This window comes from Schistocerca americana, chromosome 3, assembly GCF_021461395.2.
Source record: "Schistocerca americana isolate TAMUIC-IGC-003095 chromosome 3, iqSchAmer2.1, whole genome shotgun sequence".
Classification (NCBI taxonomy): Eukaryota; Metazoa; Arthropoda; class Insecta; order Orthoptera; family Acrididae; genus Schistocerca; species Schistocerca americana.
In genome coordinates, this window is record NC_060121.1 from 554,371,823 (window position 1) to 554,388,914 (window position 17,092).

The 17,092-nt window shown below is 41.3% G+C and overlaps 1 protein-coding gene across 2 annotated transcripts in view; it reads right to left on the reverse strand.

The window, feature by feature from the left end:
• The window catches only part of LOC124605322 (probable phosphorylase b kinase regulatory subunit alpha), a 250,327-nt gene that overhangs the window by 98,967 nt on the left and 134,268 nt on the right, over positions 1-17,092 (reverse strand). For both annotated transcript variants that reach the window (XM_047136918.1, XM_047136917.1), the window contains exon 12: positions 686-758. In XM_047136918.1, coding sequence (XP_046992874.1) covers positions 686-758 — 73 coding nt within the window. The remainder of the gene's footprint in view (positions 1-685; positions 759-17,092) is intronic.

Here is a 17,092-nt window from a genome sequence, read left to right on the forward strand (position 1 = left end):
TCATCTGGAGCCTTTCCACTCTTACTGGCTAATCTGAACTACTCTTGCATTTACCAACCACACAACATACAACCCATGGTATGTCATGTTTTTGGGTCTGACATGAATATTGTGAATTGTTATTTACAATGAATTTCCATTCATAAACAGAGAGAGACAATTCTCAAAAAAATAAGACTGATGACAGTTCTTTGATATTAGATGAAAAACTGAATCAGATGATACCATCAAAAACATCAGTACAGCTATTCAAACTTCTGAAGTACATTATACTTATCAAAAGAATAAAATATCGTTACTGGAGATGGAATAATAATATTAAATTCATTTTCACTTAATAAAGAAAAGAGTCACACAAGAGGCAATTAACATTAAGAGCTGTGACAGGCTGCAAATGATACTCTATCATGTTTATGAAGCTCCTGTCACATGCACTAATGTACACACTTCGGAATATATATAAATGTTTATCACACATAACAGCAACTCTTATGTCTGACCAATACAACAAAAAACTAACTATAGTCAGTTATGTTAAAACCTCAACATCCGTCAAGTGTTACTTTGGACAATATGGTGAAGTTTGAAGATGAGGCAGAAATACAATTACAAACTAGAAATTCGTTTGTGCACAAGATAACAATGATTTTTGTAACTACACCACCGAAAATTAAGATGGTCTCACCTTGTTCCATTAATGTAACCACTTTTCAGTTTCTTCATAGTAGTCACCAATGCAAGTGGTATTTTTCCCTGATCTGGAAAGAACCAAAAACAATTAATGTGTTGACTGTCAGATAAGAAACAGTCAATGCTTTATACTGGTGATCATGGAATCAAAGGACTTCATATTCACATAATTAGATGATATTATAAGCAAAGCATACTTATTCTTCAACAGTTATATTGTTAGTTACACACTTTTTTCAAAGCACAATTTGTTTAAAAAATACAACAATTATATTGTTATGTTGAAGTTCACATAATGTCAAAACAACAATGTTTGTAAACGAATGATTCTCCAAGTACTGTGTTTTTCAGTCTAGGATATGGACTGTGTTGTAAAATAAATTTAGTTGTAAATAACACAGAAAGTATATACTGACACAGGAACCAACATATTTTAGCACAAAGAATAATACATCTGAATACCTAAGCTGCTCAACCTTACCAAAGTAGTTGCAGAGAGACAGACAGCAGACAGGCAGCCCCCCCCCCCCCCCCCCCACACACACACACACATCATTCCTTCTGTTATGTGAGTGGTAGACCAGTGCGGCGCATTGCATTTCAAGTGTGAAAACCTATCACTCTTGAATGGATTACAAAGTCTTCACTGTTAATATGATTAGGCTGTGAACAATTTGTATGGATTAAGTGAATGCATTTTTTGAGCCAGGATAAAAACAAGGCCAACTTTCACCACAGTAGCACAGTACATATGCCCTACTCAACCTAGGTCCGGAGTGACCTGCTCTTCCCTTTTGATCTTCACCAACATCTCTCTCCTCCCAAAGGAACAAGTTAGTAATTCTGAAAGCTTGTGTCATTTTATATCCTGTTATACGAGTCTATTGTTGTTACTAAATACACTCCTGGAAATGGAAAAAAGAACACATTGACACCGGTGTGTCAGACCCACCATACTTGCTCCGGACACTGCGAGAGGGCTGTACAAGCAATGATCACACGCACGGCACAGCGGACACACCAGGAACCGCGGTGTTGGCCGTCGAATGGCGCTAGCTGCGCAGCATTTGTGCACCGCCGCCGTCAGTGTCAGCCAGTTTGCCGTGGCATACGGAGCTCCATCACAGTCTTTAACACTGGTAGCATGCCGCGACAGCGTGGACGTGAACCGTATGTGCAGTTGACGGACTTTGAGCGAGTGCGTATAGTGGGCATGCGGGAGGCCGGGTGGACGTACCGCCGAATTGCTCAACACGTGGGGCGTGAGGTCTCCACAGTACATCGATGTTGTCGCCAGTGGTCGGCGGAAGGTGCACGTGCCCGTCGACCTGGGACCGGACCGCAGCGACGCACGGATGCACGCCAAGACCGTAGGATCCTACGCAGTGCCGTAGGGGACCGCACCGCCACTTCCCAGCAAATTAGGGACACTGTTGCTCCTGGGATATCGGCGAGGACCATTCGCAACCGTCTCCATGAAGCTGGGCTACGGTCCCGCACACCGTTAGGCCGTCTTCCGCTCACGCCCCAACATCGTGCAGCCCGCCTCCAGTGGTGCCGCGACAGGCGTGAATGGAGGGACGAATGGAGACGTGTAGTCTTCAGCGATGAGAGTCGCTTCTGCCTTGGTGCCAATGATGGTCGTATGCGTGTTTGGCGCCGTGCAGGTGAGCGCCACAATCAGGACTGCATACGACCGAGGCACACAGGGCCAACACCCGGCATCATGGTGTGGGGAGCGATCTCCTACACTGGCCGTACACCACTGGTGATCGTCGAGGGGACACTGAATAGTGCACGGTACATCCAAACCGTCATCGAACCCATCGTTCTACCATTCCTAGACCGGCAAGGGAACTTGCTGTTCCAACAGGACAATGCACGTCCGCATGTATCCCGTGCCACCCAACGTGCTCTAGAAGGTGTAAGTCAACTACCCTGGCCAGCAAGATCTCCGGATCTGTCCCCCATTGAGCATGTTTGGGACTGGATGAAGCGTCGTCTCACGCGGTCTGCACGTCCAGCACGAACGCTGGTCCAACTGAGGCGCCAGGTGGAAATGGCATGGCAAGCCGTTCCACAGGACTACATCCAGCATCTCTACGATCGTCTCCATGGGAGAATAGCAGCCTGCATTGCTGCGAAAGGTGGATATACACTGTACTAGTGCCGACATTGTGCATGCTCTGTTGCCTGTGTCTATGTGCCTGTGGTTCTGTCAGTGTGATCATGTGATGTATCTGACCCCAGGAATGTGTCAATAAAGTTTCCCCTTCCTGGGACAATGAATTCACGGTGTTCTTATTTCAATTTCCAGGAGTGTATTTTGTCTCATGAAGCTAAGTTCTTATCAGTCATCTTTTCTCCTCAAACTTTTACCAGTTGAAATCTATTCATGGTTTATTAAAAATGTAATGGCTCTCGGTCTAAATTTAAATGCTATCAGCTCACAATGAAGTTTCATGTGGAACCATCTATTGATTGATTTATTGTAAAACCACAAAAGTCACTGTTTTGATCCAATAGTCACTGGACTAAGAGTGAAAGCAAATAATAATGGCTTCAAAAATCACTGGTCACATCAACTGTAAAGTATGTGCTATATTCAAGTTATGTGTACAAAAATATCCACAAAAGCCCAAATTCATCGTGAGTTATGCCTAGTTCATGAGCCTACATTAATGAGTGAAGGGAAGGTCAAATAATGCTGCTAACACTTAAAAACTGGCTGTACAAATGCAGACCATAAGGAGCATGAGTGCCAGGCCCAGTATCCAGACTGATGAAATTTTGCAGCAAGCAGACCAAAATCTGCAATCAAATCAATGATTCGTGGTTGGTATCCTGGCTGATTGATTTCCTGATGCTGAACACATAAATATTTACACAATTATTGTGGAAATTCTTGGATAGTGTCAGGATGGTCTTCTCTATGTCGTCATGTATCCATATGCTGCTGCCTTTAACAAGAATAAAATTAAGCATTTCCATTGAGAATTTTTCAACAACTCACCCAAAAGTTCTGACCTCACATCAGTGATTATAATCTTTTCTTGTACTTCAAACAATGGGTTGGTCAACCACTGTTTGAAGATTACTACAAACTACAGACCACCAATATCAACTGATTCAATTCCTGTGCAAAGAACTTTTATCCAGAGGAGTTGAAGATGCTAGTTTAAAGTTACTGTAAGAGTTAACAAGTGAATAGCAATTATGTGGCAAAGTTAAGTATGTTTGTAGGAAAAAAACTGCCAGAGAAATGTTTTTCTAACTTTTTTTTAAATAAACAAATAACCCTAATTTTCTTACTGTATCATCCTTGTATACAGCACAACTTCTTTGCCACATGCCACAGCGCATGTAATGCGGTGTAGCAGTTAGCATCACTGGCTGGTGTGCTGTGGGTCACCAGTTCAAACCTAATCACTGGCAGTCATTTGTCATTTAGTATCTATCAGTTCTGGAAGGTTCTTGAAATTTATTATAGTTGTAATGTTAGTATAAGCAGCTGCATTCTCCATCCAGTAGTTTAGTCCAATTGGTGTTCATAATAAATGTGATTGCATGCTAAGTCACTGATGTCCCTGCTTGTCGACTTGGACTTGATTCGGGTTACAATGTGACTATTTTTGGAGGAGATGTTGGGTACTTCAAAAACATCTACATCACCACAGCTCCAATTAGGCAGTTTAAATGCTGTCACCTATATGGGAACATTGTTCCCATGGTTCATAGATTCAGGAGACCAACTGATTTCAAAACAGCAGTAAGTCAGCTGCACAACACATACTCATGTGTTTTCTGGAGACACTAGACAAGACCCAACAAAATGGTCATAAGGATTTGACTAAGTTGTGAAATACAACAGCTGGATGACAATTTGAGAAATATGTACTTTTACTTGGGTGGTATAGCCCAGCAGTGGGTTGAGAACAACAAAGAGAAGCTCAACTGACGGGATAAATTCCACAGGCCAAACTGAAGAAAATATTTAGCAGCAATCAGCAGCAAGCCCATTTAGCTAAAGAACAACTGAATCTGAATATGACAGAAGCCAACAGAACTTCACACTTGGTGAAAAGAGTCTCAGAATACATGTACCAAGCAGGACACATTCATCAAGTTGTACCAGCACATCAAGAATAAGCAACATAAAAAGAGTCCGATGAAACGGGTACGATTGACTCCTGAATGTAGTCCCTATGGCAGTTGTGTAAGGCCACATTGACCTCACTTCTCTCATACACCAGGTTGTAACAGAAGAGATACAACAATTTATGGCAGCCAGAACACTCATACCAAGTAAGTGAGAGATATCAGGAATGAATGTCTACCTAATATGGCTGGAGTAATAGAGAATGTTGAAGATGAGATGTATTGAGTTTAGGACCGATCTCCACCACCAGTTGAATGCTCCATGAAGAATGGACTCTGCCAACTCAGATTTATACAGCAACTGTCAAATGACAATCCAGATTCCAACCAACTCAGGTACAATCAACATCTCTGCCAAGTGTAATGTACTGCAGAAGAATAGACATTTTGAGGACAGAGGACAATATGCCAGTTTCCATAACAGATACCCTGGACTTGTAAGCTACAGGAGAGAAAGAAGGCAAGTTTCTGACAAACTCTGTGCCATCAAATGTCAATCATCTCAAAGCTAATTCATGAGTTAACTGCAGACAATTATAGGTGACCTGTACGACACAGAATATCACCGTATCCTGTACGAGGTCACTCCCCAACATACCATAGCCATTCCCTGTCCCCTTATGGAGGTACCAGCTGGATCCCTACCTGCTGAGTTAAGGAAAACTAAGCAAGGCATGATGAAGGTGACACATATGAATATCTTAAATAGACAACAGTCACCAAGAAGTCGGTAAATCTGATTAACATCATTCTCAACAGCCAACCTGTTTGGATTCTACTTGATTCAAGAGCATCCTTTTCTCTAATGTTAAATGCTTATCTTCAGCAGCTAAAGAATACTATCAGGGACGATCAAAAAGCTTCTACTCAATGGTGGTATAGTCCAAAATCAGTATGCCAATCTGGCAAAATCAACATAAGCACTACTGCAATCCATCCCTCCGACACACAATGTTGAAGATACCTGTTTGGTAAAACATCATGTCCAACTGCTTGAAGAATTCCCTACTTGCCTGCCGAACATCTTTGTCAGACAGGAATCATTGGCCCTTCAAAGTCTTTTTTAAGGGAATGAAGGCATGATAATTAAATGGGGAGAGATCAGGACTACATGGCAGATGCTCGAGTGTCTCCCACTTCAGTGAGGCTGGCCTGCCAGATTCTGTAAAAATGTAACTATCACAGAACTTGGCACACCATTCCACAACGATGTTGATAGACATATTACCACATACACATTCTTCATTCTGTGATGGATGTCTGCTGGTGTTTGTCCTTTGGTGGCCAAGAAAAGAATAACAGCACATTGGTCCTGTTTGGATGCATCTGTTAATAATGTTACCGCATGTACCAAAGGCACATCACAAATATGAATGCCACACTAAACTCTTGCCTACCTGTCAGTACTTATATACTCGCATCAGAGTCATGCTACACTACACATGTGCTGCAGCAATGACATAAAACAGAAACTTTTTGATTGCACCTCATATGTTCCTTGACATGAAGTGATTTTACTGAAGTATAAACAGGAAATATGTCCAGCTGAAAGGAACATATATTGCAAGAATAACTTATGAAGGACACAAGACAACCCTTTCAATTTGTCCTTTTATCAGAATGTAGTTGTAATGTCATTCTTGAATGGGAATTCCTGCAGGTAGCAGAAAGAGACACTGACTGTGGTAGATCAAAACTCCATATCGCTGTAGCTAATCAAAAACGTACACACAAAAAAGATTGTCTGGGTGATTGTTTTCCATCATTCCGTCATCATCAATGAGGTCCTCACGCTAGGTGATCAGTTAAACTATGAAGCTTTCATCAACTGCAAAAAAATACTCAGGCTCATAAAACAAATCTATGTGCCAAGGAAAGTCATAAGCATTGTACATGGTGAAGATGAACTTCGGATCACTACCTGCCTTGAGCAGCAACAGCTCGTCCCTAAAGATACAGGTGTAGGGACAATTGAACCAGTCCAAATGAGCAGCTTAATACCATAAATAAAGAACCGTGCTGCTCTATCCCTACAGATAAAGTACGGGAGGAAGCTACTATAGAACAGCCAAAAGGATTTGGCCTGACTAAGGAGCAACATTGGTGAGTGTTAGCAGCCCTGCATCAATTTACTGACGCTCTGCTGGAGTGAAGAAAAGACAGACCAAATGGTCAATGGTAAAACAACATAGCAACATTGGGGATCATCCATGAATTATCCAGTGCTTGTGTAGGGTGCCACCAGCTGATAATCCATGAGAAAGTGGAGAAGATGCTGCACGATAACATTACTGAACCTTCAGAGCCCTTGGTCTTCTACCACAGTCCTTGTGAAGGAGGAGGATGGCACATGGCATTTCTGCAGTGAATAGCGACAAATGAACAAAATAACAAAAATCAGTGTCTATCAACCACCATGCATTAATGACACCCTAGATTACCTGAGAGGAACAAAGTATTTCTCAACAATGGACTTGTAATTGGTTATTGGCAAATCGCGATTGACGAGACTGACCAAGGAAAGACTGCCTTTTTAATTCCTGACAGCCTCTGACTGCAGGTCTCTGCCTGAGTCCAGGAAAGCGCCTCTTTACCACACAAGAAGTAAAAATCATGGGGCATCTAGTGAATGGCAACTAAGTCCATCCAAGAACTAAGAAACAATATGGTTGGCTTGCATATGGATCCTGGACACCCAGTTGCTATAACACGAAGTACTGGTCGTAGAGGTACAGTTCAGATGACTTCATATGGATTTTTACACCTGTGCGGAATGTGTAACTGTAGGAAAAGTTACTAAAACACCACTTTGGGCGCTACTGTAACGTTTATCAGGCATTATATATGAAGTCGAGCATTATGAGCCTTCATCAACAAGGCAAAAACACAGAGATGCCATTCACATCCTCCATATGAAACTCCGCAACAGTCCTGAGGTGCAGTTCAATGATGAGGGCTTCTCTTTCAAGAAAACTGAATATCCACATGAACCCATATGATGATTGCAAAGCTTTGATGGGAGCATCACCTTTGATGCTCATCATAGTGAAGAGGATGTGACAGTTCTGATCTTCTAAGCTCCCAAGAGGTAGGGCAAGCAATGGAAGTACAAAAATATTTAGGACATTGACTATGATGTAGTACAAAAACTACTGAATGAAATATCAGCTTGCTACACAGCTGAGTCAATAGAAAGACAAAAAAAATAATAATTCTGCGTACTTTTGATTTCAGTCTTGATCTTGAAAAGTGGGCACTTAATAGCAGGTGAAATGTTGTTAACATTTGCCATGTCAGATCTCTTGAGCAAGGCTGCACTATGTGCAAAAAGTAGTGTTGAATGTAATAATGTTCTGTCATTGATGTAGATATCAACTATTGAAGCATACATAAAAGTTTCAGGTTTCTGATTCTGGTTCCCATTATAAAAAGAAAAGAACCAATTAAGAGTCTTGGGTGCCATCTACAACCTATAATCTGATGATTCTTGCAAGGTACCTTATTTCTCTGAATTATTTGACACTACACTAAGGCTGACATGTGTAATCAGCATTCTCCACCTTTCCACAGTGACTGAGGATATAATAGACGGCAAAAATTCAGCATTTAGTAACAGTAAATACCCCTTGCTTGATATCTGCTTGTCTTGTAAAAGGACAAAATGGAACTCGCCCATAATTATTTCATAAATCTCAACATTTGACAAACAAATAAGCAAGCAGAAAGACAGTAGAAATCTCGTGTATCGGCAGATTTTTAATTTTTAGCATTTTCTTTTTAAGTGCCTACCTTTTTTCTTTCCCCCCCCTCATAATGATAAATGGAGTGTGACTATCCAATAACATCCATACAAAAATTTAGACACTAGTCTTCCCATTCTTAAACTGACATGAGACAGGGATTAGGTCACATTAAGAACTTCTTTTTGTCTTCTTAATTGTTGCTTTAGTCTTGAAGACCTTGTGTGTGTTCTATATACCTCCACCAATTGTTTCTGTTCCTGGCTTCCATGGTCCATTCTATTCATGGGTTCATTGCCTCCGTACCCTTGGTGATACCGTCCTTTGTGTCCGTGGTCTTCCTTTGCCCCTTCTACCCTCCACAGATCCTCAGAATGCTAGTCTCGGCAGTCTTTCCTCTTCCATCCTAATTACGTGTCCTGCACACATCAATCTACTTTTCTACATCCTTTGAGCAATTTCAGCTTGTGAATAAAGCTCTGCAATTTCCTTTTTATTTAATACCATTCATTTCTGAGACATAGGATCCCTCTTGGTGCCAAACATTTTGCTTAATATCTTTCTCTTGAAGACCTGCAACTTCTGCTCATCTGCTTTCCTTAATGCCGGCCGAAGAAGCCGCGCGGTTCTGGCGCTGCAGTCTGGAACCGCGAGACCGCTACGGCCGCAGATTCAAATCCTGCCTCGGGCATGGATGTGTGTGATGTCCTTAGGTTAGTTAGGTTTAACTAGTTCTAAGTTCTAGGGGACTAATGACCTCAGCAGTTGAGTCCCATAGTGCTCAGAGCCATTTTTTTGCTTTCCTTAATGCACAGAGTGATTATAATTAAAGTTAAACTTTCAAAACGCTGTAGAAATAACACCACTGGTCAAAATGATGTCAAATTGCAACAGAATATTATCGGGGGGGTTCCCCCCTTTCACATCTGTGATGTTCGCCATGACTGTCTCAATGCAGAAACGTGCTCTGCTTGTAAAGAATGACGACTGTGCACATCACTCTGCAGAAGTTCCAGACATTGAAGGGTTTGGAAAAATGGCGTGGGTCTGATGACTGCCGTGGAAATTCGAAAAGAAGGGTTCTTTTGGTGTGCAACATGGTAGATGGAGGAAACAAAGTGATTCGAGGTCAGTGGAAGTAGAGGCCACAGCAATGCAGGAGGAGACAAGTGGTGGTGTGCACACGTGTGGTGCACAGAGAATTGCTTGAAGGACATAGCCATGAGCACGGTGTGTAAAATCCTACAAAACATACTTCTTTGCTACCCATTCAAAATTACCCATGTGCACGAGTTGTTTCCTGTTGATCTGCCAGCAAGAGAGAGACCTTCGCTTTAGAATTTCTTAAGTGGAGGTGGACAATGACCGGCCGTGGAAGATTTTGTGGACAGACGAAGCCCACTTCTATCTGACAGAATATGTCAGTACACAGAATTGTCGAATATGGGCAATGGAAAATCTACACACAAACCAACCAGCACTTCATCCTGAAAAGGTCACTGTGTGGTGTGGGTTTACGGCATCATTTATCATAGGGCCATATTTTTTCAAAGAGACAGGTGCTTCCGGTCCTGTTATCTGTACCATCGCTGGTAAGCACTATGAGAGTCTTTTGCGCAACCATGTCATTCAAGCTCTCCAATAGTGTGGATGTGTGGGTGGGATCATTTTTATGCAAGATGGCACACCTCTACACATAGCAAATCTAGTTAGGCAGCTGCTGCAGTGCCATTTCGGAAACGCTGGAATTATCAGCCACCGTTTCCCTACAGCTTGGCTATCCCAATCACCTGATCTTAATCCGTGTGACTTCTGGCTGTGGGGCTATCTGAAAGATGTTGTCTTTAGTGCTCCGATTGCAAACTTAGCTGCATTTGTGCAACACATTCTGAACGTGACCCCGGAACCACTCCGATCAGTTGTGGAACATGCTGTTTCTCAAATTCAACTTGTTGCAGAAAACGGTGGAAGCATATCGAACATGTTTTGCGCCAGTCACACAGAAATTAATAATCAGATTTGATTCATGCTTTTTATGTGGTTTTTGACCTCAGGACAATTAAAAACCGATGTGATTGGCGCTTTTTATGCTGTTTTTGGCCTCAGGACAATTAAAAACTGATTTTTCCCATCTGATGTGATATGACCTTGCCGTGGCGGATGGCCTTAGGCAACTAACAGCATCGCACCTGTACACAGACGCACACTGAGCTGTACAGTTTGTTTAACGTCAAATGTACACCTTAGGCATTACTGTATGATTCATTTGTCATTTGTAATCGACCACTATTATGAAGCTTACAGCGTTGTCTATTGCTACATTTTGTAACTATTTACTTTACTTCTGCCTTATGTTTTCCCCCTTCTCTGATAATATTCTGTTGCAATTTGACGTTATTCTGACCAGTGGTGTTATCAGTACAGGGGTTTGAAAGTTTAAATTTATAATCACCCTGTGTATGTTTCAAACCCATACAGAGCTAGATGGAGAATTACACTGTTAGTGTAGTTTGATGTTAAAATTTCACGAAATGGCTCTCAATTTGTCACTGTTATCCTTGCCTTAACCCCAACTTCTATTCTATTCTGTTTGATAAAAATGCTTCCCAAATATTTAAATGTGTCTGCTGTTTTAAAAGTGAAAGAGAATTCACCAACTGTCAGTGGTGTACAATCACTGAGTGCCTTGCATATGACCATGTACTAGGTCTGTTCTCGTTAATTTTTAACCCTGCTTCCCTTGGAAAATTACTGTAAAAACCTGTCATGAGCTGCAATTTCTCTTTGCTATCACTGCTTAGAATAACATCACAAACATGTCCAAGCTGATTTACTGTGTTATTACTCAGTCTTATTCCAGCTGGGTTTAATTTTTTTGCGTTCTTTTCCGTCTTTTTTTCTAAAAGTGTATGGAGATATTGCTTCTCCTTGCTTAAGGCTGGTTCTGACTCGAAAACGCTCTGACATTTCTATACTGACCTCTACTGGACAATTGAATTTCTCTAAACCCATCTGTACTAGGCATATTAACTTTTGTGGAAATAAACTCTTTCAAAGCATTGGTGACTGTGTCCAAATATATGCTGTCACAACACTTCTTTGAAGTCAGCAAAAACCATGTGAATATCAACGTTAAGTTCCACCCTTTCTCAATTACCTGTCTGAGCACAAAAAGCTGATCTGTAGTTGAGCTAGGTCTTTTAAAACTGCATCGATAGTCATATAAATCAAATGGGATCATTTTCTTCAGTACAGACTAAGATAGTGTTTTGTAGCTTGCATTAAGGAGTACAATCCCTTTATAATTAGCATGTATCAGGGTCACATGTTTTTAGCATAGGACAGATTATGCCCATTTTCCAGTTGTCAGACAATTTCTCATATTCCCAAACTTTTTAACAGTTTCATAACTATTTGAACCAGTACCAGTCCACCACCTGAATTAGCTCTCCTGCAATTTGATCTTGGTTGTATACCTTATTGCTTTTTTAGGTTTTTTAATATTTATCATATTTCTACTTCATTGGTGGATCTCTACTTTACCAATGTCTGGTGCCTCACTCAAAATAGTCTGGTGCCTCACTCAAAATAGACCAATTAGAGTCATAATACTTTACTAATACTGTGAAGTACTCTGCCCATCGCTGTTCTACTTCAGTCTCATTCATAAGGATATTACCATGTATGTCTTCAATACAAGTTTTCTTTTCTTTATATTTCTGTGCTACCTTTTATACAGACCTCTTCAGCTTCTTCTATTAGCTCTCTGTAATATTTCCATCTCTACTGCAATAATATAGTTACTGTTTTCTTCCATATTCTGAAATATTTATATTGTAGCTCCTGATCCTTCATATTTTCTACCAGCATATTCCTAGCCACCATCATCTCTTCTGTTTTTTGTTGGCACATTTGACTGATCAACCAGACCTCTTCTGTTTGTCTAGAACTTCAAAAACTACACTGTTTACCAGTTCCTTAATTTGAGACCAGTCACTATTGATACCACTGTCTCATACCTTTTTGCCACATTTAACTACGTCTTTTGCTAGTTTTAACTCATATGTTCTATTAAACTGTTCTCTTTTAATCTACTTACAAGGTGCTACCCACAATATCTAAGAATTTCATTGTACCAGACAAACCAGTACCAATATGACATTCTGCTGCTATGTGTCTCGAGGTACATGTCTTAGCTACTGCGGCACAAAGTTGCCTCATGTTTGGCACATTCAGTTGTGAGTTGTAGTGGTGCATGTCAGGATGTGTTTCAGTGCTTCTGCAGATTATGACATGGATAATGTGAAGGGGCATTGGATTTGCATCAAATTCTGTTTCAAGTCAAAGACAACTCCAGGTGAAACCCACTGCATGCTGACAGAAGCATTTAGTGGCAATGCCCTGAATCAAACAAGAACATTTGAGTGGTTCAAGGCCGAGAATCTGTGGAAGGTGATAAACCTTCTGGGTGACCATCAACATGTACAACACCAGAAATGATCATGCAAGTGCGTGATATGATTTAGAATGATCAAAGGCAGACAGTCCACGATGTTTGTAATAGTTTTGGCTGTTTTATGGTACATGTCAATGATTTCTAGCCAATGAACTGAACATGAGACAAATTGTAACAAAGTTTGTCCCTTGCCTTCTAAGCAGTGACCAATGAAACCTCAATATTCAGATATGCACTAAACTGCAGCAAAGAGTTCGAGAGTTTCCAAAATTCTTATCTAGAGCTGTAACAGGTGATGAACCTTGGGTCTACAGTTATGAGCCTGAAACAAAGAAGCAATCATCACAATGGAAAACACCATCTTCTCCTAGGACAAAAAAAGCTTGATAAGTTCACAGCAACATGAAGTCAATGCTAATAATATTTTTCTCATGTTTGGGGAGTTTGTTCCACTTGGCCAAACTGTCAACAGACAGATTTACTTTGAGGTTTTGAGGTAACTGAGGGAAAATGTTTGGTGTGAATGGCCAGAATTATGGAAAAATAAAGACTAGTTTGGTGCATCATGACAATGCACCCGTGCACACTTTGCTCATTGTGAAGGAATTCCTTGCCAAAACCAACTGGCAATGGTCCCCCACCATCCCTACTTGGCATTTCTAGCTCCACGCAACTTCCACCTGTTCTCAAAGATGAAAATGACATCCAAAGGGCAACGTTTTGACTTGACTGAAGACATCCACGTGGTATTGCAATGGGTCCTGAGCACCATTCACCCTGCAGACTTCCAGGAGTACTTCCAAAAATGGGAGCAACACTGGGATTGTTGCATACATGCCCAAGGCGACTACTTTGGAGACGACAGAGGACATCAGGATGTAAGTATAGTTTTCTGTTTTTCACAATGAAATTCTTGGATATTTTAGGTAGCACCTCGTATATCACAATATGTAGTCTGCTTTGCTGTTCTACACACCTTCTTAAATTTAATGTTCACGTTACTTATCACCTGGAAATCATGTGTTACAGTCTGCTCCTCTACAGGTTTGCGTATCTTTGATGCTGTTTGTTTGTGGATGCATACATGGCCTATCTGGTTTACAGTTTGCCTCTCAGGTACCATCCAAGTACCTTTATGCATGGTTTTATGTTGAAACCATGCCAATTGTGAAACTGATCAAACGGGTGCCATTGTCACTTCACTTGGTTTACAGAAATTTGTTTATGTTCCAGTAAAGAGCTCTGAACAATACGGACATAAGCTAACAATGCTTTTAGCATTCATATTTGTTGGTAAGTTTCCAATATTGCAGAACGTTGTTTTTTAACCAACACATTTGAGTATTGTTCATTTGTTACTTATACTTTTGCTTCTATCAAACAAAGAATTGTTATCTAACAGTTATAATCTTTTATGGGTTATTACAAATTTGGTTATATTTGTCACTGCAGCAACATGCATGAGATTATTATCCACACACAAGTTCACTGATTCAACAGGTAACACCCTAACTTCAAAATCAATAATGTTTTACTTATTAATAAGGTGTAACTATCAGAGAATTTTATTGCTTCAAGTATTTTGAGAATGTAGACCACATCTCCCCAACAATAATATGACCAATAAGTTTAAATGAGTAAATGATCACCACCTTCCAAACCAAATTTACATCAAGGACCATAAACAATATGATAGAATTTGTAACCTGGGAAGTCAGCCTTAAATCTTCTGAAGAGATGAGCAATTGTGTACACAGTACGTTGATACACAAGTTGAGCAAAAATATGGAAATACCAAAAACATAACACATTACCATGCCTAATACAGGGTAGAAAACATGCTGGTATTCAAAACAGCTTCCACTCATCTCAGAATGGATAAATACAGATCCTGTACAGTTTTAAAGGGAATCTTATACCAGTACTCCTCAAAATTTTGGCAGTTTCAGGTGATGATGGAGGAGGTGGATCACAATCACACACATTTCTCTCTAGTTCACAAATGCTCAGTAACATTGAGATCTGGTGACTGTGGTGGTCAGGATAGATGTAATAATTTATCCTTATGCTCACAAACCCAGTCCTGGACAAAGCGAGCTGTGTGAACAGAGGACCAGTGAACCTGGATCATCACCACCACCACTGTGGTACAAATATTGTACCATAGCGTAGACCTGATCAGCAAAACTGGTCACATAATCCTTGGCAATAATGTGCCCTTGCAGAGTATCCCTGGAGCTCGTGGAATACAGTGATGTGGCTGCCTAAATTATCACCAAAGCCCCACCATGTTTCACTCTTGGCATGTAAACTGGATCAGAAGTTGGAAACTGTGTGAAACAAGACTCATCCCATGAAATGACTTTCTTCCATTACTCCAAAGTCTAATTTTCTTGGCTTCAGCACCACATTTTCCAGTCATGAGCTTTTGCATCACTGAAGAGTGGTTCCCAGCTCGCTCTGCAATTCCTTTCTTCTGAAGCTTCCTTGATGCTATTTTGGTGCTTATGGGATTTGTGAGTGTGACATTCAGTCCTGCAGTGACTTTTACAGCTATCATCCTCTTATTTTTCACCACAATCATCCACATTGACTATTGTTTGTTATGGCAAGTCAAGACAAAGCTCCACCTGTACAACTTAGTGGATGATATTTCTCCACTTTCCCTGTATGTGGAAAAAATCTACACCACCACATCTCTTGAAATACCAAACACCTTGGCTCCCCTGTTTATAGACACTCCCACCATACAAGCACCAACAGTTTGCTTACATTCAAATTTACTTAGATCCAACATAATGTGATCCCAACTACATAGAATACTATTCTGATCAAAACTGACACTTGTAACATATTGAGTACATTGCACAAGTGTTATTTATGGTGGAACACAACAGTGCAGCATACAGGCTTGGTTAGCATCTGCATTTATGGTAAAGCACGCATCTTTTTGTTCAAACCTTGCGTAAAAAGTTAATCCACACATAGTTTTTCAACAACTATGAAAAGGATAGATTGCTGCTCACCACAAAGATGTCATGCGGACAGGCACAACAAAAAGACTGCTACCACTGAGCCTTTGGCCAAAGGTTTCTTCTAGAGAGAAAGGAAAACATACATACATTCATGCAAGCAGGCAGATCTTACATAAACATAACCACTATCTCTAGCCACTCTGCAATTATTGTGTTGATGAAAGCAGCAATCTAGAGTGAGGCAGGGAAGCAGGAGGGATAGAGGGTACAGGTGGGAGGAGAGAAGAGCACTTCCTGGCAAAGCATGCAGGGACAAGACAGCAGCAGAGCAAGGCTGCCCAATGCTGTGAGAGATGGGAGGAGCGGGTGGGGAGAAAGGGGGGGATGGAGGGGGGGGGGGATGGAAGAGAAGGGAAAATTGGTGGGTGCATTGACAGAGAGCAGCACACAATGAGGGTGTCAGGAAATAAATTGGGAAGATGTAGTATGATAGAAGGGGCAGAAATTTTGTGGGGACAGTACGCTATTGCAGGCTGGGGCTGGGATACTTTTTGGGAGCAGAGAATGTGTTGTAAGGATAACTCCCTGCGCAGTTCAGAAAAATTGATGGTGGAGGAGAGGATCCATATAGCCTGGACTGTGAAACAGCCAATGAAATCAAGCATGCTATTTTCAGCAGCAATGTTGTGCCACAGGGTGGTCCACTTCCCCCTGGGCCACTTTGGCAATTCATACTGGGTGACAGATGGTCGGTAGTCATACCAATATAAAAAGCTGTGCAATGATTGCAGCAGAGCTAGTATACAACATGGCTTCTTTCACAGGTGGCCTGCCCTCTGATGGATTAGGATTATCCTGTCACAGGACTGAACTAGGAAGTGCTGGGTGGGTGGATTGGCAGGTATTGCACCTAGGTCTTCCTCAGGGATATGATCCATGTGGCAAGGGGCTGGGACTGAGAGTGGCCTAGGGAAGAACAAGGATGTTGTGGAGGGTGGGTGGGTATTGGAACACCACTTTAGGAAGGGTGGGAAGAATCTTGGGTGGAATGCGGTCTACCCGACGGGAGGCCC